We start from the raw sequence: 25,761 nt of genomic DNA on the forward strand, positions 1-25,761 counted from the left end.
CTCAGGGTGTAATTTATGTACAAGGAATGTATATAAATTACATTTATGTACAAGGAATGTGCTTTGTTGTTGTTGTTGTTGTTTTTATAAAGAACAGGGACTAAACAATTTATCTTCTAAACCTAAATATTTCTGGGAGGGAAAGGAGCACAGTTAATGACTATGTGACAAAACCAACGTTTCAGGAACACTCTAAAGAGTATGTTAAAGGGTCTTTAAGCAGGCATCGACAATCCATCTGCCTCATTTTAGAAGTAAGAAAAATAGTTTTTTCAGGAAAAATAACAATCAAACTCTTATTTGTGAGGTTCCATACTTTGGAAACACTATAGGGTAGTGTTATGAGAATTTTTTCCCAGCCAGCCTGGTCCCAGAGCCACATCAGTCCCAAATAACACACAGAGATGTTGTATTAGATATAAAGCTGTTGGCCTGTTACTAGTGTTTCTTATTGGCTAGCTCTGTTTTAAATACTAACCAATTTCTATTAATCTAAGTGTTTCCATGTGGTCTTATCTTACTGGAGAAAGAGGGTCTGGATTTCTTCTCTCAAGTCCCTACATCTCAACTCTCCTTTCCTCCATCTCCCAGACTCCTCCTTGTCTCCTAGTCCTGCCTATCTTGCTTTCCTATTAGCCAACAGTGCTTTATTCATTAACCAATATGAGACACATATTTACAGAATAACATCTCCCATCATCTCCTCTTTTCTGTCTAAATAAAAAGAAGGGTTTAACTTTAACATAGTAAAATATATAGCAAAGCAGTTATTACATAAGAACTATAGTTAACAAGATTTAGTACATTAACATTTAGTAATATTTATAGAAAATATTCTATATTCTATCCCATCTTTGTGAGTTTAAAATCTTATATGTAACTTACCTTTAATTTTAACTAAGGAAAACTATGACCATAACTATCTGTCTTCAACTCCATCAAAGACCACAGAAAGATAACATATAAACTCTAGAAATGAGGAGACATCTCTCTACCTGGTCAGTCACCTGAAGTTCTTCTGTAATGTTCCATCTTCAGCTTATAGGCCATAGTATGTCTGGCAGACTCCTCAACAAAGCAGGAAACTTTAAACTGTCCACCTGTGGGCAGTTTGTCAGTCATTTTTCTCTGGGCTTTATTCATTAACCAATAAGAGAAACATATTTACAGAATGACATCTCCCATCATGGCAGCCATGTCCATACACCACTGAAGAACTCATGTCCTGGTCTCATTCCTGTAGCTGTGATAAAACACCCTGACACAAGCTCCATAGGGAAGTAGGACTTTGTTTGGCCTGTAGTTTCAGTTGCAATGCATCATTGAGAAGTTGAGGGAACCAACCAGAAGTGGCTAGTCACATGACATCCAGACAAGAGCAGAGAAAATCCAATGTACCCAGATTCCCTTGTTTGCAGCAGCTGAACACTTGGGATCACATGGTTCAGATCCCAACCTATGAACTGGTGCTGCCCACATTCATGGGTCAATCAACAACCATGACAACCACCCATAGGCCACTCTGATCCAGGCTCTATTCCCTGGTGGTTCTAGATTGTGTCAAGAACATTTCACACTAACCAGTCATCTTCTTCTTTCATTACCATTACCTTCAGGAAACATCTGACCTTGACAAATGTCTTAGAAGTTAGCCTTTCAGGAACTGGATATTGGGATGACAGGCTAAATAAACCAAGTTGTCCAGGATCTGATCCTCAGATCTTGGGACAAACAAACAGCTCCTTTCTAAGACAACAGGAAATTTGTGAGCTGAGTTAATTAGGAACTTATGCTTGGGGAGACTCTCCTGGATTATTCAGGTGATCCCTCAATGTGACTCCTCCCACTCCCAACCCCTCTGCCCCCTGCCAAAGCATCCTTATGTGGAATATAGAGAGATCAGATACCAGACAGAGGGCAAGGTGAAGATGGCGAGATGGAGGTTTGAAGATGTTGTATTACTGGTCTAAATGATCAGAGATGGTCCATGAGCCAGCAGGCACAGAGAGTGTATCACCAGAATTAGAAAAGCAAACCACCGTTTTCTTCCTAGAGCCTCTTGAAGTCTCTTCAAATGGTGCTTCTCCACTGACTCCTTGGTTTTGGCTGATAGAGACCCATGCAAAACTTTCTGACCTCCAGAACTGTTGGAGAATGCATGGTATTTTGAGCTCCCCCCACACACATATTTGTGGTGGTTTGTTTAATCAGTAGATGGGAAACTAAACAGTCAAATGCAGAACGGCTCTGAGAAAATATTTGGTCAGGTTAGGGCTAGTGAAATTCTGAGATGTTAATAAGGCTATCAATTTCATGTTACTAACTAGATGCTCCTGGAATACCAGGGTTCCCCTGTACCATGGAAACAAAGGCCAAAGGAAGTCTGTTGAATCATATGGGTTGAACCTATACACATCATGCGGGATAACACTACTGAAACCCCAGGAAATTAGAGAACTGGAAGTATTTAATGAGCCTGGTGAGTTCTATAAAAAGACAAGGGTTTCATGAGGTAGGCAGAGCAACTGTCACCCCACTACAGGCCACTCAATTATACGACTCAAGAAAATCTCAGCGAATCCATTCAGGCAAGATCCCAGTCCTGTGGTTTGAAGCCACAAAACCTCTGTGGTTTGTAGGCTACATGGAAACTTTGGAATCTATCCTCACATTTTTCTGCAGCCCCAAATATTTCTCTAGTATTTTAGTGTGCAAAATAGATCCAAGTGAAAATTGTGAATGAGCCAATGTCTTTCAGGGAGCCTTCGTAACTCAGCTCACAGTCTGCCAGTAGTGAACCACTGACCCACTTTCAGAAGATACAGTTCTGTTCACAAACCAGCCGCAGAGTTAAGTGAGTGCTGATCTTAGAGTCAAGAGTTTAATGTCATCTGATCAAGCATGGGAAGACAATTTGGAAGAAAGTTTAAATGTTGGATTAAAGGGAGAATGTCAAGTAAGCATTAAGCCTAATCCTTAGAGTGCCCTTGAACTTAGAAATGTAACACTCACCATTCTCTTCTGAGAATTTTCTAATCTGTTATTTCTATTTTCCTTCCACCTCCTGCCTCCCTTAACTCTCTATGGTCCAACAAAGAAAGGCAGCAGAGGTTGCTGAGTTTAAGACAGCACAAACTGGTTAGATGACCCCTAATTTGTCCCATAGTTTAGAGCACAGGACAGCACTTATTTTTCAGCCCCACCCCAGGATGTAAAATTTAGAACTCTACAAATACAAATGTTCTCCTAAGGAATTGCATGTACACTGAAATTAAATGGTTAGAAAGAGCTAGAGCTGGATGGAACGCAAATGTCGTTATTCTTGGATGTAGATGAAGGCATTGAGATACTGTGATAAAAGACAATTCAGGAAAGCAGACAAGCATGAAATCCCTGGAACGTTAGATAGCACCCGTTTGCATCTCTGACCCCCACTATGAGCTGTGTAGCTTGGGTCCAGATACTTAATTTTTAAAATGTGATGAAGATAATGATAATAACTACCTCCTTGGGCTATTTTGGAAAACAGTATACATGACATATGTAAGAGTGCTTAGTACATGGGAAATATTAGATGTGCAATATCAGCTATTTTCGACGACCTTGAGGTCGCTACAAAATTTGAATATGCATAGAAATACTTTATTAAGGTGTGATTTATCTTATTTTGGCTTGAAAATTCATGGCTAAAGGGGAAAACTAATCAGACATAGTAAACATGGAACAGGCTACTAAACAAATACTTACTGATGTAAGATATATGCAAATTGTATTATTATTGTGAAAAGGTGCTTATATTTTGAGTATCAAGTGGATCAAGGGGTAGAGAAAAAAAATCCTCTTGTGTCCCAGTGATATGTATTTGCTTGGGAATACTTCCCTAGTTTGACTTTGCTTACTTATTTCCCTCTCTAATGGTTTTTACCAACTGTTTCTTTACTTAAACATTTTAATAGGGTCGGAGAGAAGGCGCTGAACTTCTTGCCATCTAAACCCGAGGACCTGGCTGCAATCCCCCAAACAATGTGAAACCCTGAGTATGCTGTGCTTGCTTGTAATCCCATCACTGAAGAGGTAGAGACGAGCAGATCCCTGGACCTCACTGGTCTGCGCAGCCTGGCTAAGTTGGCAAGATCTAGACCAGTAAGAAACTCTGAGAATGACAACAGAATCTACCCTGGCCTCAATACATGTTCACATGTATGTGCAGTGCAGATACATGTACAACCACACAAACACTTTAATGGTTTCCCACCATACTTATGTATAATATTCTTAGTCTAGACAACAAAGTGAGGCTTCTTGTGTAAGCCAGCTAGCTTTATGTCAATTTGACACAAGCTAGAGTCATCTGAAAAGAGGGAAACTCAATTGAGAAAATACCTCCATAAGACCCAGCTGCAAGGCATTGTCTTAATTAGTGATTGATAGGGGAGGGCCCAGATCATTGTGGGTGGGGCCACCCGTGGGATGGTGGTCCTGAGTTCTATAAGAAAGCAGCATGAGCGAGCTCCTCGATGTCCTCTGCATCAGCTCCTGCCTTCAGGTTCCTGTCCTGTTCCTGTCCCGACTTCCTTCACTGATAGACCATAATACAGAAGTGTAAGCCAAATAAACACTGTGGCTTCCCCCTTCTCTCTGACATTGCCTTCCTTCTAGTTTTTTTCTGTCCAGTCTGTTTCATGTGAACTGTTTCCTGCTTGGGTTTCTTTCTGCTCGTCACTGACCTGGAGTCTGGAAAATGGCTTAACTGACCACCTAATCTTAAAGCACCACCCACTCTCCTTCTCAGCACATCAACCTAGAGTGAGTCTCCGCATTGGATTTACCACTGCTGCAGTGAGCTATTCATCCTGACCTCCTGCACCTATAGCGCTGACCATGCCCACTTAGACATGGTCACAGACATGACCGACAGTAGGATTAGGTCTGGAGTCAGGACTCCTGTTTGCTCTCTTGGTTCTGGTGGGGTCGAAGAGAGAAGCCTGGGTGGTTCCTTGGAGCAGGAACTTGCAGTGGTCATCTGTTTCTTGTGTGAGTGCCTTCTCCTCAAATAAAATTATATTAATCTATATTGAGCCTAGTCCAGTGAATCTTGATCCACTCATCCACACACTACTAAATATTGTTCTTGCTCATTTGCTCCTTTTTACCTTGATTTATAGTGTGTGTGTGTGTGTGTGCATTAGTTTTCCCATTCTTTAGAAAGGGAAACCATAATAATAGTGAGTAATCATAAAAGAATAATACCACTAGTTCTGATGAAAGAATAATAATAGCTATTAAAGATCTTTCTTCAAGCTACTTAACAATATCTAGAACTATCTTCATGCACATATTCTTATTTATTTATTAAATAATTCATTTACTCATATATTTACTTAGGATTGAGGATGACACCCCCACCCCCCACCCCTGCTAAGCTACCACATTCCAAGGGTTACAGCCACACCTGTGTACCACCATGCCTGGTGCTGGGAACTGAACTCAGGGCTTGGTGTAAACTCCCCAAGCCCTGGACTGACAGAGCTGCCCCCCACCCACTTATGCGTATGTCCAACCAGACTCCAGACATCTAATCACTGAGTCAATAGTTCCTTGCCATTCAAATTAGACCGATATTCCCACAATGCCTTTGCACAAAGTCATGTTAACCCCCAGTTTGAGGGAATTCCCCAGGACTTCTTTCATGTGTCCTTATGACAAATTGCTTCAACTTGGAAACCCTACACACTTTGTAGCTTCATAATCATTAAGTGGTAGCCCAATGGCCACTACGGAAGTCTACAACCAACAGTGAAAAACCGCAGAACTGACATCGACCAGGGCTGACCAAAGAACTGTGCTCGGCTGTCTCACAGTCACCAGAGGTCCCCAACGAAAACTCAGCTCAAGAACACAGGAAGCCATTTGCAACAATACAGAAATCTTAGTTTACAGTGGTTGGGTTAAGACACATGAGAGACACGGTGGCAAAAACAGGCACCTTATTCTAGAAGATTCTCATATTCCATGAGTTCTTTTCCGTGACGAGGGTCTGTTTTCCCTGCCCTTTAAGTCACTTATACAAACAACCAGAACTCTATGTAGTAGTGGCTGAAAATATTTGTCTGTTTACAATTGTACAAATATAACAAAAAGACCATGGAGGGAAGTGGGAGTATCCAGAATGCTTTAACTTTTCTCTCATTTTAAGACTCTTTTTCCCCCATCACAAGTGACCAATTAGATTCATAATCAACAGCAAAGAGAAAGCCAGAAGAATCAAACTAGAAATAGCCACACAGTCAACACCCCTAGTAAACCACTCTGAAAAAAAAAACGTGTTAATCTGTGTTATATAGGAGCATCTTAGAATAAAATATCAACTGTCACCAGAGACCACCCAAACATCGATAATCCAAATGCTTAAGACATTCCCACCGCCCAACGGTTTTACCCAAGGGCAGTGTATGTGTAGGAAAAGGGCCCATTTCACAGAAGGACCACCTTGAAACCTAAGTGTGCCGAGCGAGCATCTGAATGCAGAGATGCGGGGTACTTACCGCAGGGTGGCCAGCGCAGTAGGTGTAGCTGGCATGAGACTGGTAGTACAAGCTTGCTCTTGGGAAGGAGTACGTGTTCCAGGCAGGCTGGCTGCTGCTCCATTGGGAGCTGAAGCCAGGGCTCATGGTCACTCGGGACTTGCTAGTTTGATAGGCTCTCACTGTCGAGTTAGACTGTGGGGGAGAAAGGCGTGATGTAAGGACAACCGTGTTCAAACACAGCCAGCTATACAGCATCATGCATTCTGTGTGGACAGGGCAGACGACTCAGCTAGCCATGGAAATGGCCGCTGGCTGTGGAGAAAACACTGAATACTCTTTTGGTTGGGATTAAAGCTTTTCCCCTGTATTGTAGTTTTGCCTGGATCACCAAGCACATAGCCCCATCGATACTGATCTCATCAAAGCCACCCCCTTAGCTACAACACGCAAGTCTGTCCTTTAGAAATGAGTGATGCTTTGGTAACAGCAGCATCCCTACCTTCAATTACTGAAATGACCTTCCGCACAGTGGTCACCTTGGAAGTTCACCATGAGTCTCAGTCTCATGGGGTAATTCAGAATTTTATTATGAGGATCAGCCTGAAACACAGACTGGTACCCAACTCTAAATGGTCTTCATAGTCCAAGGGTCTATTGCTCTCCCGGGGAGACATGAGCAGGAGTCTGCATGCACTCCAGTAGCTCACTATCATGCCTCCTTGAGATATGACATGGCACAGGGTTTGAAATGGTCATTTATACCCAAACCTGCTTGATGTCACTGAAAATGGAAGAAGTGCAAAATGTTAATTTCCCAGATGTCAAGCAGATTGGTCTGATCACAATGGCATATAGGGTAAAATATATTGAAAACAAAAGTCCCTTGTTATCTCCTTTGTCCTCGGATAGCCACAGCACAGGAGGCATATAATAGTTTCTTTTCAGAGAACATTTTCTATCATCAGATTGTGAGAACCACTTATCCCAGGAGCACAGTGACTTCCACAATAAATTCTATTTATAAACCCATGGTGCTTGCCAACTCAATCACTGGGAAAATGTGCTAATCGTATTGCTATTATATTCTGGAAACCCAGTGGGAAAGAAACTTGCATCCAAGATCCCTAGTTCCTGTTTTGTTAGGTTCTGATATCAGACACCTTGATTAACAACTTTTCTGAGGCTAGATCTTACCATCTTGGGATAGCTAGACCTGGAAAGCAAGCCTGTCTTTTAAAGAGGAAACTGAAATTTTAATCCACAGATGAATGAATCCATTTAAACTACAAAACCATGGTACAGGTTATGAAGTCAATCAATCATATCTGGTTGTTCATGCTTCTCCATACCTTCCACCCATCATCGTGATAGCCACCCGTGTGGTCCACAGAGGTCAAAATCAACAAGAAATGCAGACACATTCATAGGAAGTATTTACCAAGGGAATGGGTGACAGCTTAGTCAATAAAGAGCTTAGCACACAAGCATGAGGGTCTAAGTCTCGATTTCCAGGACACACACACAAGTTAGGTGCAGAGACAGGATCCCACCACTAAACTTCCCACGGGCCCCGCACCATTTCACTTCCCGTCCCCTGAAAATCACCACCCTCATGAACTCAGAGACTCCCCTGTGACTCGGCCCTGTAATCGCATGGCTAGGTTCCTGTCTTCATGTGAACACAAGTCAGAAACTGGATACTTCATGTACAAGGAGTTTGTGGCTCTCCTCCTCTCCTAGCTCACTAACGACAGTCATTCTCTTGGGGGCTTCACGGCAGGCATGGTGGTCTTTTTCCTCCACATCCTGTTCCCCATCTGTTGTAACATGCCCACTCAAGCTGTGTCTCCTATCTTGTGTCATTTCTTTTATTTATCCTGTGTGTGTGCACATGCCCATGTACACACACACACACACACACACACACACACACACACACACACACACACAAAGAGAGAGCAGTTACATAGTTTACTCTCTTAAATTCCCTTCCCCAGTTGTAAACTATCTGCTAGATAGAATATATAACTGCTGGTTTCCCAAAGGGAACCAAAAGTTAAATTATCCTGCACAAAAGTTAAATGGGTTAATTGTTTCACTCTAAACTTTTATCTTCCCTATAACTAACTTGTAAAAAGTATCACAGGTACATTTTGAAACCAACTGCCTGGAAGTCTTAGCAATGTTGACTGATTTCCAAAGTCAATGGCCAGTGTCCCTGAATCCTACTGAAAAGTTTTAGCAATTCTTAAATTGTTTTGTCTTCGCTATCCCCATATGACTCTCTGTAGTTAAGGTTTCCATCGGTTCACAACAGAGTCCCTGAAATGGAACGAAGGCCTGTCACCTTTAGCCTTTGACAGACTCTCCACAATGACAGTAGACTCGGATTTTCTACAGGGATGCCTTTACAGGGTTTCTCCTAGCTAAAAAACATTCAATACTATTTTTTAAACCATATTAATGTCTCTTGACCCCTTTTTCTCTTCTAATTTTATCGTAACTGACACTTTAAAGGCAATTACTGGGTCCTTTCTATGTAATAGTATCTATTACAAAACGATTGACCCTCTGTCTTTCTATCTTACATAAAATACTAAGTGTTCATATTCTTCCTCCTAAATGAGAACAGGGACTTTAAACACATTGGTCAATTGATTAGATCATCCTGCCATTAGCAATCTGAAAGGCAATGTACCAAAAAAAAAAAAAAAAAAAATACAGGGATGGCTAGTGGGCTTACAAGTCCACTGGTCATGAGGAAAATGCAAAGTAAAGCTGTAGCAAAAATACCAGATTTATACCAGCTCAAACTAGAGTAACTAAAACTAAAATGGTGGAAACACAAAATGTTGGCATGTTGTTCTGGACCTGAAATGTTCACACACTGTTGGTGAGAAGCTGACTTAAGACAACTGCTTTGGAGAACTTCGTGTGTGTGTGTGTGTGTGTGTGTGTGTGTGTGTGTGTGTGTGTGTGTGTGTGTAATGAATCATATGAATCATACTTCTTCATTATGAGCCAACAATTGTACCCCTACTCATTTTCCAAAAAGAAAGTACATAAACACAAAAGGACTTTATATGAATATGATTAGTGGGGAAAGCTATTATTATTTTGCTAAACGGTCAAACCAAGCTGTCTTCTAAATTTGTAATGTTTACACTGACAGATCTCCCTACCTCTCAACCTTGGCCAGAAAAGTTTCCTTCTGTGGTGGGTGGCAGTCAATGCAGAGATTCAGAAGTGGTCAGCACGCTGAGAATAAATACCTAGTGCTCAAGACTAAATAAGACACCTCTCTCAACTCATCCATGCCCAGAAGGAGCAGGGGACATTGTAGAAGAGGGGTTGGAGAGAAGATAGGAATAGGAGGGGACAGAATGACAGCCATTTAATGCTATCTTCCAGTCAGGACATGCTGCTGTACTCAAGAATGCATGGCAGCCATGTTTACCTTCTCAAGATCAAACCATTCATACTAGCAGGCCTGGGGGAGGGGCCCCCGAGGCTCCACCCCATTGAGGAACCACTGACAGCTAATGGCTAAGGGAGGGAAAATTCTTCACCTTTAGGACTGTCCATGCTCCAGGGGACAGTCCCACACTTATGTGCATGCAGGTAACACTAACTCAGTGGGACATTTTACAAAACAAATAAGGACATGATGTTAGGAATAGAAATTCAGGGGATCCTGAGAAGAATTCACAGAGGGAAAAGGGGAATGGATACTATGAAAGTATGTTTTATATATGCTTGAGAGTCTTTAAAAAATAGCAATTGGTTTATTCATAATATCTCCAATTTGGAAATTGTCTTCAAGCTAAAACTAGAAGAATAGATTTTTTTAACAGGTATATTATAGTATGGAATATTTTCTTAGCTATTAATATAAAGAGACCCCTGGTACACACCAAAATCATAACAAATTAAAGATGACAAGAACAGAAGACTAGGTATATATGATATCATTTATATAAGGTCTGAAATGAAAAGAAATAATGTATGTATATAAGTACTTACTCCTAACCAAGAAGCTATCTAATTGATAACCACTTGTAAAGGAAAAATTCATTTTACTCAAAGGAGTCTCACTGAGTATATAAAACACACTTCAGGGCAGGTGGCATGCCTAACAGTAGATGCACAACACAAAATCAACTCAGGGTAATTTTGGACATTTATTGGGGGGGGGGGCTCATCTCATATTGCTTTGTTTGGCCATTGTTGAACCTTACTAGTATTTTGCTTGTATATGATCACCAATTTTGTGTTTTTATAGTGTGTGTGTGTGTGTGTGTGTGTGTGTATGTTGCAGCTTTCCTCGTTTTTATTTTGCCTGATCTTTAGAGAGAGAGAGGGGGGGGGCATGGGTAGGTGGGTAGTGAGGATGGATGATGGTCTAGGGGAGGAGGGGAAGGGAAACTGTGATCAGAATATAGTGTATGGAAATATTTATTTTCATAAAAAAGAAAAACAAATGGCATACAGGGAAAAAAACCAGAAAGTGATTTTTGAGCTGGTGTAAAAGGAATTAATTCAGAAGGAAAATAAGAATTTCCCATGGAAACAGAAATCTTTGCCATTTTATTTTGGGGATCGCTGTGTGGCTGCATGCAATTGCCAATAGTCACCAAAGTGAACAGTTAGCACCTGTGCCCTGTATTATGTCTTAATTATATTTCAATCAAAGAGAAACATGCAGGGTTGCAAAAGCAGAGGAGTATACGGGTCTGCAAAGATAACAAAGGGAAGAAATGGCTCGGAATCCCGAGGCCCAGTCATCCAGAGATCCTCATTTCCTGGACCTTGTAATTGGCTAATCTGAGCTCCACTATCATTCCTCTCCTTGGCACACCCTCTAGGAGCCATGCCAGGCAGCATGTGACAGCCCAAAGGCAGGAAGCCAGTGGAAAGAGCAAAGAGGCTGGACAAAGGGCTTCCGCATAGCCGAGAGCTGGCAGCTCTGCCTCTGCGGCTGCCAGGCCAGGGGTCAGGGCTGCTTCCAGAGGCAATGGTGGTGTTATCCGGGCTGCCAGTCCCGGCAAGACAACGAAGCAGGAAGCAGAAGGAAAATTGTTCAGGAGAGGAGGAGTGCAGGGCCCCAGGACTTAGCTCAGCTGGCGGACTGCATGACTAGCCAGCCATCAGCCCTGGGCTTCCACTTCCAGCACCATATGAACCGACCGAGGGTGGTGGCACTGTCCTCTAATTTTAGCACTCAGGAAGGGCAGGCAGAAGGACTGGAAGTCCAAGGTCACCCTCAGAGTTAAACAGTGAGTTCAAGGCCAACACAGGCTACATGGTACCTCATCTAGAAGACAGAGGAAAGAGGGACTTGAGAGAGAAGGGGAGACAGAAAGGAAAGGAGAGAAAAAGGAAGGAAAGGAGGGAGGGAGGGAGGGACACACCGACAGAGACACAGAGATACAGAGGGACGGAGAGAGAGAACTTAAAAGGAGGCAACAAGAAGGAAAAGAGGGTAAATAATCTCATGAGATCCCTGGATGTAACTGAATTCAGGCTTCAGCATCACAGGCGCTAACACCAATACACAGCCCACGCTGCCTTAGGAGCTGGTGCGTGCGTGTGTGTGCGTGCGTGTGTGTGCATGCGTGTGTGTGTGCGTGTGTGTGGTGTGTGTGCGTGCATGCAAGTGTGCATGTGCATGTGTGTGGTGTGTGCGTGCGTGCGTGTGCGTGTGCTGGTGTGTGTGCATGCGTGCAAGTGTGCGTGTGCTGGTGTGTGTGCGTGTGTGCAAGTGTGTGTGCTTGTGTGTGCGCATGCGTGCATGTGTGTGGTGTGTGTGGTGTGTGTGTGTGTGTGTGTGTTACTGTAGTGACTCTTCAGTCACTACAACATTAAGACCTAGCTACTATCGTAAGGTTTATGTTGTAGGTAAGCGAACATGGAGGAGGGCATGAGGTGACATAAAATTCAGGGTCTTGTAATGACCAGGCCTTTGGATTGATATTCAGTCCAGGAAAGGACTCAAGAAATCCCCTTTCTAATAATTTAATAATATTTCTAATAATCTACTGACTTTTGTGGGCATCTCTTTGGGAAGCAGGCTCTAAGGGAAAACCAGATCTTTTTCAAAAATGTAATTGAGGGAGGGGACACAAAGGATAGCCCCACAAAACAAACAGGAAGGAAGGGGCAGAGGGCTCTCTCTAGGCGAGCACGGGAGGGAGGCATCATGCATGTGTGCTGAGGTGGCCTTGCATGCTACAAGGTCAGAGGGAGGAGCTTCTGTAGAGCTTCCAAGAAGCCTCCAACGTCCCAGCAGCAACTGTCCACAGAGAGTTAGGAAGTAGAGTATTTGGCTCTGGGTAAGGGCTCCCCTCTCAATTACAACAAGCATCACTTATATACAGATTTGAGACAGGGAGAATGGAATCTCTGGGGGCCAGAAAAAGCTCTGGAGGAACAGAGTGGAGAGGCACACAGGGCATAACATAACAGGGCATCTTCAAGCCAGACTCTGGGTGATCAGTCTATCACAAGTGTAGTTAAAAATCAGCGATAGCACATGGCTGGCTGGAGAAGACCATTTCTTAAGGAATAATATGCACCCTGGTGCTGATATTATCAATGTCCACTGAACGTTTGCCCTGGGACTTCGCAGCATTGTGTCTCAGAACATTCTAATAATGTGAGTATTAGCATCCATGACCTATGGCAGACAACTTGTAAGGCAGAGGTTCGGCAACCTGGTAAAGACATGTAACTGCTAAGGAGTAAGAAAGAACCAGGATTGATTATGGGAACATAATCTCCACAAATAAAAGTGTACATTGATATGAAAGTGGACATCATAGGCATATATTAAAATACGTTCATAGAGGAGCTGCAGTGGTGGCTCAGCAGTTAAGAGCACTGGATGTTCTTGCAGAGGACCTGCGTTCAATTCCCAACACCCACAGTGGCTCACAGCCATCTGGAACTCCAGTTCCAGAGTATCATTGGCCTCTTCTGACTTCTAAGTGCATCTGCACACGTGTGATGAACAAACACACACACAGACAGAGAAAATACACTCTCTCTCACATACACACACACATACACACACACCCCAAAGTAACAATAACTTTAAAAAATAGGCTCATAGAGAAAAATAGATAATAAGTTTAAAGAGACACTTAAAGTTTCCAAAAGATTGTTGTGAGACAGTCGCGTGAACTACTATTTTTACTGATTCTTCCCCTTATTGGTGATATGATTATCAAGGGTTGTATGAAGCTTTCATGGGGAGACCCCAACAGCTGTCTGCTCGCCATAGATAATAACAATGATAGAGTGTGAAGTTAAGGGTCCACTCTGAGTCCAGCTTGATGAGTCAATGGTTTGACTGGGCTTATTTACTGAACATGAGTGAACCCAAAATAGCTTCACTCCTGGAAAATCCCACCCCAGTATGGATGATGACCCTCCCATATGGGTTTTCAAAGATGAAGTTTCTCTCTCCCCAGTTAATCTTCTATGCTCCAAATATTCTACCTCCTCCCAAGACTAGAAGACATATATAACTTGAGTAACATTGCAAACAGCTGGAAGGGTGGGGTAGGAAAGACTTGTTGGGCTTTTAAAAGCATCCCCATCCAGGTCTATGAGGGAATATCATCAGGTCTTAGGTGGTGGTGGGTTTCTGAAAGCATCACAGTGCGCTGATGAAGATACTGATGCTGTCATGCTGGGAGGACCATGTTCTACAACACCATAGACAACAGTACCGATACTACCAGCTTCAATTACCAGCGATGATGCCATTACCAACCCCAAATGCCCACATTTGTGTCCCTTCTGCGTTGCTAGGACTTGGCTAGAGATGCTGTTATCATACACACAGCCAGTCCAGGGTTCAAACAAGGGAACAACAAGTAGGTGTTAATTACTATCAATATTCTTCAGCAGACAGAAATTTCAAGATAATTCCAGAAATAGTCAATAAAGTCCCACTGAAATTACTTTGGGTGCATTCCAATGGTAGTTTGAAATACTGCTAAAGTTAGTCTTTAGGAGAATTCTATGTTTTTATAGTAACCGGCAGAGTCATAGAATGGTACCAGCAGCAGAAACTTCCCCTAGACTTGGAAGTTCTGCTAGTGTTCCCAACTCCACTACCTTACAAGATTTGGTCATTACGGATGACACTGACCCTGACAGAGGCAAGCTGTCTCCTGAACCACGTACCAACCACAAGTCTCCTGGGAAAACAGACTCAGCCCATGGTGAGCCACACATCTAAGACAATGGGTATCTGAGCTAGGAAGAGATGATTTTCGTGGAGGATGTGTGAGATTGGGGGAAAGAGAAAGGAGGAGATTGCCAAAGATAAGGGGCTGACCTTGCTCAGTGGAGGCAGAGGGGATGTCCCTGAGGAAGAACCCCAGGTTCTTGCAGATCCCAAATATCATAAGCGAGACCTGTTCGCAAATATGAACTTCTCTTCTGCGTAGGCGACTTTGAGCCATCACTCACTGGATGAAATGCAGGAGGAACAACTGTGGAGTAGAGAGCCCATGAGTCCAGTAAAGGCAGCCACACGGACATCACTGTAGGGACACCTCCTTTTCTCCTGCTCTGGTTTGGATGGGGTTCCCTTTCTGACACTCACACAGATGCTTCCTCTGCCACATTCCTTCACTTCCCACTGTAAAATCTTTGTGGGATGCCCGGTTCGCCATTTCTAGACCACATTAGGCATTTGGTGACACTCGAATTGAGAGACAAAGGAGAGAGTAGGAGTTCAAAGTTATCCTTGACTACATAATGAGTTCAAGGCCAGCTAGGGCTACAGGAGGGCATGTATGTATATGCATATGCATATGTACATGATGTATATGTATGTGCATGGGAGACTGAGGCCACAAAACCACTGAGAACTCAAGGCCAATCTGGGCTACATAGTGTCTGTGTATCCAAAATCTAGCTTCTACAGTTAAAAATAACATAAAAATTATCTAGACCTATATATGCTTGTAGGATCCACCCAACCAACATGGATATTTCTGTAGCAGTCTGCACAAGCACTGTACATGTATGTACATGCATACATAAATTCCCATACAATACACACATACAAGTGCCACATATCAAAATTCTGAAGCGTCATCCACAATGGAATTTTTGATAAGAAGACATTAACATGAGGTTCACAGAGAAGCAAAATGGTTTCCTGTGTGTGTTTATTTCCCATGCTGCCAATAAGGAAGTCCAAAGGGGACACTTTCTTCCCACCAACTCAAGAGTTTCAATAGGTTTTATTTTTCAAAGATCCCCTCTGCACCCTGTGCCCCAAGCAAAGGGTCCCTGCTGTGCGGCTTCTAAAGATTTCCCTTATAACCAGCTGAATGAGGAGCCTGAATGGGCAGTAAAACCCATACCAAACCTCTCTTTGCACCCCTTGTGGGGACAAGTGGTGACTTTGTTCACTTACAAAGGCTGGAGAGAGGGAGCACAAACTGGCCCTATGGTCTAAGGAGTTTTCTTTCAAACAAACCCTTTTAAAGGGTTCTAAATCATGCCTCTCACAAGGAGGCTGCAGGAGGAAGCAGAAGGGAACTCTGGCTCTCACAGCCCCAGCCTGAGGAAGACAATTGTGTAGTCTCTTCCTTGGCAGATTATCCCCCTTTGCACCCCTCCAGGGGGGGCTGCCTTGCTTGGTGTCACATTTGTCTCGCTGAAGAGGGGGAAGCATCTTGTTACTGTGCTCCCCCTGACAGGAAAACTGTCTTTCTCTTCCTCATATAGCTTGCTTTATGACATGTGAGCATAACATCAGAGGCCCCGCCTTTTACAAAGTTGTAATAAAACATGGTACTTTGGGACGCTTAATTGCACTGTGCCTGTGATGCTTCGGTTGACACTGCAACATGACATGGCTGTCCACAAATGTGTGTGGGACTGTGTTCACAAGTGCAGGATACATGAGGCCTGCCTCAGGAGGTCTGCATGCTTAGCACTCACTACGCAAACCTAAGGATTTAACTTTAAATCAGCAGCGCCTACATAGAAGCTGGATGCAGTTGTGGATGCCTGCAGCATCAGCATGGGGATTGTCTCCGTTAGGGTTAGTCTCGCTGTGATGAGCACGATGACCAAAAGCAAGCTGGGGAGGGGCGGGTTCATTTGGCTCACACTTCCACATCACTGTCTATGACAGAAAGAAGTCAGGACAGGAACGGAGGCAGGAGCTGATGCAGAGGCCGTGGATGGGTGATGCTCACTGGCTTGCTCACGTGGCTTGCTCAGCCTGCTTTCTTATAGAACTTAGGACCACAGGCCAGGGGTAGCCTCACCCACAATGGACTGTGCCCTTCCACATCAATCACCAATTAAGAAAATGCCCCCAGGCTTGCCTACAACCTGATCTTACAGAGCCATTTTACTCAGTGGAGGTTCCTCTCTCTCAAGTGACTATAGCTTGTGTCAAGTTGATATAAAACTAGCCAGCACAGGGGTGCTGAGACAAAAGTAGTCCAGGAGTGTGCTGCCCTAGCTGTTAGCCTAGCTTCAGTGGAGAACTTGTGATTGCATGAGAGACCTGGTCTCAAGGCAATTAAGCAAAGAGCTATAAAGATTGTACGCCTGTGCACTCAGGGTAATACACAGCAACACAGGAAACTGATAAATAAGCTAATTAATGAAAAGTAGAATGTGATAGAACCTTCTGCATGTTCTCCTAGACCTGTTTGAGGTCCTGATACTGCTATATTGGGTTGGTGCATTCCCTACAGTCATGGTCTAGACAGATAATATCATGCTTGGAAAAGTCCCCCAACCTGAATCAACCTGGACCAGGTAGCTTTGGGCTCACCCCACTGGACCAGACATTCCTACAAACTGAGAATTGCCACTCCATACCTTGGGAAACTCCGTGGGAGCAGAGCAAGAAGAAGGAGCAGTGTGAGGCATCACATGCCACTTATTGCATCTGCGGAACCCTGGAGACTAGGAAGAGTTTCTGATGTGTGAGTGGAGGAGCTTTCTCACAAGCAGTACGGAAACGATCCAGTAGGCATCCTGGAGATGCCGAAACCTGGGATGCAGTACGAAAACCTAGGATTCAAATAAACACGGTTCTCATCTGTTTTCCTTATGTGAGCTTGAGTAAGCTCCTTCCCAACTGTGTCTTCTTCCTCCTCTGAAAACCCCTGCTCACTGTTCAGCTGAAGGGACTCAGATGAAAAGAGGCTTCCATAAGAACATCAAGGGCAAAAGGGAGGTGGTTCATCTGGTAAAGGCACATGCCACACCGTCTGGTGGCCTGAATTCAAATCATAGGGTGGTACATGGTAAACAGAGAGAACCAATTCCTGCAAGTTATCCTCTGCCCTCCCCATGAGTGCCTTGGGAGGTACACACACACACGCACACACACACACACACACACATGCACGCATGCACGCATGCACACACACGCACACACACACACATGCACACATGCACACACACACACATGCACGCATGCACACACACACATGCACGCACGCACACACACACATGCACACATGCATGCATGCACACACACGCACACACACACGCACACACACACATGCACACACACACATGCACTCATGCACACACACACACACACACAGAGACAGATACACACACACACATGCACGCATGCACACACACGCACACACACACACATGCACGCATGCACACACACACACATGCACGCATGCACACACACACGCACACACACACAGAGACAGATACACACACACAGCACATGAACACAGAAACACATAAACAGATGTGCACATACACACAGACACACACACAGAGACAGAGACAGAGAGAGACAGAGACAGACAGAGCACTAACTAAATTAAATAAGAATTTTAAAAATAACAGACAGAGAAGAGAAACAGTAAGGAAAGGGTTACCTAAACACAGGCTGCCACAACTACACAACCACAGCTGGCCTGGCCTACGCCAGTCCTCCATACCTTACAGCTTCCACAGGAGCACCACCCTCCCACATTGTTTCCTTACCTGAAGAGCTGGACCAACAGACACCACCTTGGAGAACTTCCCACGGCACTAAATGAATTGAACATAAACAAGGGTGCCTTGCACTCCATGGATGCTACTAATAATTTTTATTATTGAATGTAAGTTATTGTTTATATTTTAATTAAAGTCTTTATTGTACATGGATATATGTGTGCATGGTCATTGTGGGGTGGTAGACATTTATGTATGTGTGCATGTGTATGCAGTAGCCAGAGGACAACCTCGGGTAGTCCCTCAAGAGCCACCCACTTACCGTCTTCTTTCTGAGACAGGCTGTCTCGCCAGCCTGGTGCTCATCAAGTAGTCTAGATGGCAGGCCAGCTGGGATTACAAGGCCAAGCTACAAGACCTGCCCTTTTAATATGAGTTCTGGGAATTGAACTCGGGTTCTCATGTTTGCAAGGCAAGCAATTCGTCTAGCATGCTTCCACAAAAAAATATTGTTAATTTCTTATGAAAGCAATAGAAGCATATAACCTTACTTGGGGACTAGAATTTGTGCAAACGTTCTCTCCTCTCCTCCTCTTCTTTGTTCTCTTTCAAGTTTCACATCCCCTGTCCCTTTGTAAATGAAAAAAATAAAAGGAATAATCAAGTGAAGGCTTGAGGGAGAGAGCAAAGGGCAGAGGGACAGGAGGAAAGAGACAGAAGAAAGACAGAAAGAGGAAAAGAAAGCCAACTTGGCACAAACTATTTTCTCTACCTCTGAGTAACAGACTCATACTTGTTTTTCTATTCACACCAGACATCCCTTTACATCTTGCTCCTGGCTCGGTGCACACTCAATGAGCCCAGGCACACCACAGCTCTTGCCTGAGTGTTCTGGAAGTTAAAGTCACATAGAAAGTTCCCAGAGGACAGTCCCACAGTCCCAGAGTGACTGAGACTGGAATGGACTGGTTCGCCCAAATGAAATTAGCCTATAAAAATGACAAAAAGATGAATGGAAAATGGCTCTACTAGTCCTTTTAAATAGCTTCACACCGATAGCTAAGCTACTTGAAGAGACATCCTGATGCCGGACTTCTAACAACACCAGCAGAGAGAGTTCGGAAGCTGCTTTTTTTCAGTACCCCACCCTGCTTGTAGTAACCTATGCCTCCTGCAAGTCATCCATCTATTTGGTCATCAAACTCCTATTTAATGAGGAGCTGTAATGAGACAGGCATGGAGTACAGATGGAATTACAACCAAGAGGCAAAAGACAAACATGCCTCCCTTCACGGAGGATAATTATAAGGAAATCAGACATTTAGAGGAACTGAAACAGTAATGTTTGGGGTAGGTCTATGGCTCCCAGACTTCAAAAGCTCTGTGCTGGAGATTTAGATAAACAAGTCACTGAATGGAACTGAGAGGCCAGAGAGCTTAAGGCTATCCACGGATCCACGGAGTTATTAAGGTGATGAGCTGATTTAATTAGGTTCAGTGTCCAAAAATTTAATTCCCATTGGACAAAAACACAAGAAGCGTTTGTGTGTCTGTGTGTGTGTGCGCGCACACACACACACACACACACACACACACACACGCACATGCGCGCGTACATTTAAAGTGGAAAATTCTATAAAATTGCTGTCCTCTGGCTGCAAAGCATGGCAAAGAACCATAAGCGGTTGTCTTTAGCTTTCAGCTCACTCTAATATCAGCACTGCTTACTGCATTCCCACTTCAAAGGGCATACAGAACTTGAAGTTTTCATTCTAAGCAAACAGTGTCCTCCACAGAGGCCATGAAAATCATTAGAGGCTGAGGGCTGTTTGCTGTGTCACAGAACCAAAGGGTCGAAGACCCTTATAACCCACCAACTTTTCTGTGCACCCTCAGTCACAGTGGCCACCCTCCCCTCACCCACCCTCCCCAAGGACTCTTGCCTAAAGTCAGATCTCTCCGGTGCTCTTGGGTGTACGCTGTAGAGTATCAAGGGTTTTCTATACGCGGTTCCATCAAACAATTTAGCAGCAAGCATTGTGGTTAGCATTACGCATAAGAGCTACCATACTAGGTCTGTGGGAGGTATCAGAAGTGATGGGTTTAAGCCCCAGCCAGCATTCTGCTTGATTACATCATGTGAGTGTACTGGAACTGCTATCTCTGCTCACCTCTTTAGTCACGTTCTATGTATTTCCCAATGGGCCACTGAGAAGCGAGGTACTCTGTGAAATATTACTAAGTCTCTAAGTTTTGGGAAGATATTAACAAGTCTTTTGTTTGATTATCATAAAAGAACTCAAGTTACTTTAAGTTGCAAAGATTTTATAACACATTTTTGCATACATCTAACACTATCATACTTATTTTACAATCCTTGAAAGAAGATGTAAACATTTCTTCTTTAAAGGAAGATTGTGATTGTTTTAGATTTTTCTCAGTCTCACTGTTTCATTAGCTACTTTTTAAGCCTGGTATTGCAGCCTGTACACACACACACACACACACACACACACACACACACACACACACACACAAGAAATCTGGTAAAGAGTGAGGGTTAACTGAGTAGTCCAGTTTGCTTCTCAGTTGCTGGAATAAAACCCTGGATAAAAGCACCATGGAAAGGAAAGGGGTCCCTTTAGCTTAGAGCTTACGGCCTGTCACAGATGGAAGCCAAAGCAAGAACTCAAAGCAGGAATCTGGAGGAAGGAATTGAAGCAGAGGATGGAGGAATGCTGCCTACTAGATTCTTCTGGGTTCACGTGCTTATACAGCTCAGGACCACCTGGCTAAGGATGACATCCTCCACAGTGATCTGGGCCCTCTACATCAATTAGAAATGCATGCACCACAAACACACCCACAGGGCAATCTGATGGAGGCAATTCCTCAATTGTGGCTCCCTCTTCCCAGATATGTCAAGTTGATAAATGAAGCTATGGCACTGAGTGCCAATAAAACTTTATTTTTGGAAGTAGGCCATCGGCCAGATTTAGCTTACAAGTTTGCCCAAGCCCTGTTCTACACTGCCAGCTTTTGAAGTGTGGTAGGGCTTTCTGAACAACAGTCACAGTGTGGTGAAAACAGAAGCCTCTGAAAGAAGAGTTTTTGAATCAGTTGATGAATGTCTACGCATATGGCAGGGGATAGAGGACGGTGAGATTCAGAGGAAGTGACTGATGATCACAGGGTAAGTAGCGGGAGTGATTGGACTGGGGGTCCTGAAGAAAACGGGTTCCTTCAGCTGATGTCCAACAGCATCTGCCCTTAACATCTATAGCATGTCAAACAGGCATGATCTTACAGGTAGTGAAAAATGGGACTCAGCATTACTTACAGAATTTTCTTATAAAAATTTGATCATGAGCCAAAACATAAGCAATTATGTTAGTAATATTTTAAAAGATAACTTTCTTCTCTCTCTCTTCCCTCCTCCGTGTGTGTGTGTGTGTGTGTGTGTGTGTGTGTGTGTGAGAGTGCAGGTGTACACACGTGTAGAGGTCACAGGACCTCAGTGTCATTCCTCAAGGGCTGGTCAACTTTTTTGGGGGGGGCAGGGTCTCTCACTGTCTTGAAATCTGTTGAGTAGCCTAGAATTGGCTGGCCGGGAATCTACATGTCTCCACTGCTGGGATTATGAATGCACACCTACCATGCCCAACTTTTTGTGTGGGTTATGGAAATCAAAAAGCAGTGTACCTCCTCCTATGGGCTAAAACAAATGGACCAAGTTGTTTGTTTCATTTTTCTCTAATACTATCAGTGATCCAGTTCACAAACGAGAACCCTCCAAAGGTGGGAAATGTCAAAGTGTGAGTATGTACTGTGCTTTTTGTGTACATTGATAGCTGTATGCCTGTAGTTGCAAGTCAGGTATGGTCCATTCAGATCAATTAGATCTGTATACAGTGACAGTTTCCTTGATGCTAGTTCTTCCTTTAGGTGTCATCTGAATGATAGTTTGCTCTGCTGTCTGCACAGCTCTGGAGGATAAGAGAGACTCAGTTTGGTTCTTAGAAGAGTAGAGACTATGGATAATTTGGAGTAGAAGGAGACTTAGCTAACATATGTGTATTGTGTTAGTTATCATATACATGATATATATATATATATATATATATATATATACAGTTTCACTGTGTTGTATGTATTACTACATGGCATTATGTGCCATACATACAAACACAGGTGCAACACAGTAGGTATGAGAAACATCAAGAAAGGAGATTTTTTTTTAAAAGATTTATATATTTTTATTTCATGTGTGTGAAGGTTTGTCTGCATGTATATATGTACTCTATGCAAGCCTTATGCTTAAATAGGGCAGAGGAGGGAATAGATCCCCTGGAACTAGAGTTACAGACAGTTGTGAGCCACCATCTGGGTACTGTGAGGCAAATTTGGGTCTTCTACAAGGGCTATTAATGGCTCAGTCCTCTTCCCAGGTCCTGAGAGCATTTCTTACCATTGCCTACAAGTCAGGACAATTATCCAATTCTGTCCTCATAATAACCACACAGGAATTCAATACCTGAATTCTGAGAGTAGAGTTAGCACACCGCAAACAGGTCCAAGAGTAAATACCCCCCCCCTCACACCAGAGCATGTGTTGTCCATTTTCGTTCCTAAATCCTTTCTATTTAGTGGATCACTCTCAACAACAGAAGCAGGAGTAACTAGAAGTCTCCAACCCCAAAGGACTTGGAACAGATGAAAGTTAGAGGTTCTATAAAACTACCCCCAGGAGTGTGATCACATTTGGGCAATGAAGACATGAGAGCCAGTGCTTAGTGCCATATGACATTGACAATACTGAGGAGACTTTGTGGTAGCATCTTTGGAGTTACTCTCTGCTATGTTGAGGAACTGAAGATTTCTAGTCCCTGAATCTACCCCAGTTGTCACTGTCAGCTTCTCTGTTTTGTATACTCAGTGAGAAACTCATTGACCTCAAGTGTGTATTCCTTTTACAGATACACTGGAGACCAATGCAAGGCAAGCCAATGACAGTTGGCACTGAAACTATCTGCTTTGATACTGCAGATGACAACGTGACTTAGCCAAGAGCAATGGCACGTGCCTTGATTCCATGCTATCTCAGGGCTGAGACAGGAGGGTTTCTTGAAGTTCAAGACTAGTCTGGACAACAAAGGAAGACTTCATGTCAAAAACAGAAGCCAAGGACCGGGGAGATAATTTAGTAAAGTTCTTGCCTTGCATGTAGGAGGACTCAAGTTCAATGTCCAGAAGATTCCTGGGGTTTTCTGGCCAGCCCTCATGGCCTACCTGGTGAGTCTTGGGTCAGTGAGTGACCCAGTCTCAACACACAAAGAAGACTGGAGAGATGGCTCTGCAGTTGCAAGCACTAGCAGCTCTCCCAGAGGACCCCAGTTGGATTACGGCATTCAGAATTCACAATCTCTTGGAAGTCCAGTTCCAAGGTAGCTGATACCTTCTTTAGGGCCCTGCACATACCCTCACCCCACCCCCATCCCATACATGGCATACATGCACAAGCCAAGAAGGGCCATATCTGAGGAATGACTGTGGAGGTTGTATTCTGGCCTCCGCATGAGTGTCCACCCATGGGTACATGTGCCACCTCACTCCAGTCACATGAACAAACATGTACATACATAAGGAGTAGTTAACGTGACCATCATGGGATGAGTGAGAGTCAGCAAAGAGCTTTAGAGTGTACGTCTGCCTTGAAGATAAACCAGCAATGTTTTGATATTGGAAGAAAATTGACAACAGAGACTCTGCAATGCTTCCGTCACTGCAAGCAGAGCAGATGGTGCCTCGAGCAGCAAAGAGGGAATCTGGCAGGGAAAAGTCTAAGGAACAAGGAAGAGAGTGTGTGACTGTTGGATCTTGGAGTCACATTGAGACATCCAAGAAAGCCTCACAATATCTCAAAAGCCAACAAATTACTTTTAAAGTTGCTGTGTGAGTCAGAAAGATGGATGGGATGGGTCTGTGTCTACACGGTCAGAAAACTGCCAGGTCTGCATGGCAGTTTTCATCAGGAAGCCTTCTGGCTAGAAGCCTTGATTTATTATATTGATTTTGAAGATTTTTATGGCATCTTCTTCTTTTGGATGCCTAAGTAGACTCAGCAAAGTTGGCTTCATATGTCATAAAAGAAAACATATGTGGCCCAATTAAAGAAACAAATCTCATGTTTCCTGTCATGTTGGAAGTCGTCCTAAATTACAGAATCTAATATGTAACAACAAAAACTAAATGCAAAGAATTTCACACAAATCATAATTAAGATTAGGTAGTATGTGCAAGTGTATTTGCATGAGTTGAAATATGAAGAAAAACGTGGCATATATTTAATGTAATTGGATGCATCATGAAGAAATGTGTCTGCTGCATGTGTGTGCGTGTCCTGGCTTTGTGATTTCTCCCCTTCCAGAGGATGGAAAGACATGATTTGCAGTCAGTATTTTAAGAATGAACTTGGAATATAACCATTCCCTTCCTTCCCGCCAACATTCATCCATCCATCCAGGAGTCTCAATTTGCCCAGGCATTGATTGTCAACATATGTCCTCTAAATGCATATTAACTTTATGCAGCATCCCTGGAAAAATGGGTAATTTCAGGGTGGCTTTATGTAACGAAGTAACCACTAACCACTGGGGAAATGACTCAAGTCCTGTGTGATGGCCTTCCTGGCTAGACCTGTCCTGAATGGACCCACCTCTGTCACTCTGCCCCAGTCACATAAGCCTCCTAGCTATCTCTAGCATGTGCTTAGCTGGTCTCGATTGAAACATGGAACTTGATGTCCCTTCATCTGGCAAAATAAAAACATGCCTTAAAAACAAGGAAGGAAAACTTCTTCCATAAACTCCATAGCTGAGTTTAAATGTCACTCACCAGAGAGGCTGCCTGGCACTCTCCTACTCAAAGGACGCCAGGCTCATCTCAAGCACCTCTCTACCATCTACCTTTTGCCTTTCATATGGGAGCTCCTCTCCACGTCACCATCCTGTGTCACCTCCAGGACTATGGATACAATGGGTTATAGTTGAATTTGTATCTGGGGCTTGTTTTGTAATATAGGTCTGTATGGAACAGAACGGAATGGGAAAAGCTTTAAGGCATCAGACAGATTGTCCTATTGAGTTTGAAGAAGAAGCTGTCAAAGAGTACAGAGGGCCCCATGGCAGGAGATCATGGCTAGGAAGATCTGAGTATAGGAGAACAGCTCCCTGACAGTAGTCCAGGAAGCAAAAGAAGATATTAATTATTCCTACTT

General features: G+C 43.5%; 1 protein-coding gene across 9 annotated transcripts in view; it reads right to left on the bottom strand.

Annotated features, from left to right (window-relative positions):
* The window catches only part of Rbms3 (RNA binding motif single stranded interacting protein 3), a 1,220,120-nt gene that overhangs the window by 725,917 nt on the left and 468,442 nt on the right, over positions 1–25,761 (bottom strand). For all 9 annotated transcript variants that reach the window (XM_051202110.1, XM_051202071.1, XM_051202118.1 and 6 more), the window contains exon 2: positions 6,546–6,719. In XM_051202110.1, coding sequence (XP_051058067.1) covers positions 6,546–6,719 — 174 coding nt within the window. The remainder of the gene's footprint in view (positions 1–6,545; positions 6,720–25,761) is intronic.

Source organism: Phodopus roborovskii, unplaced genomic scaffold, assembly GCF_943737965.1.
Source record: "Phodopus roborovskii unplaced genomic scaffold, PHOROB, whole genome shotgun sequence".
NCBI lineage: Eukaryota > Metazoa > Chordata > Mammalia > Rodentia > Cricetidae > Phodopus > Phodopus roborovskii.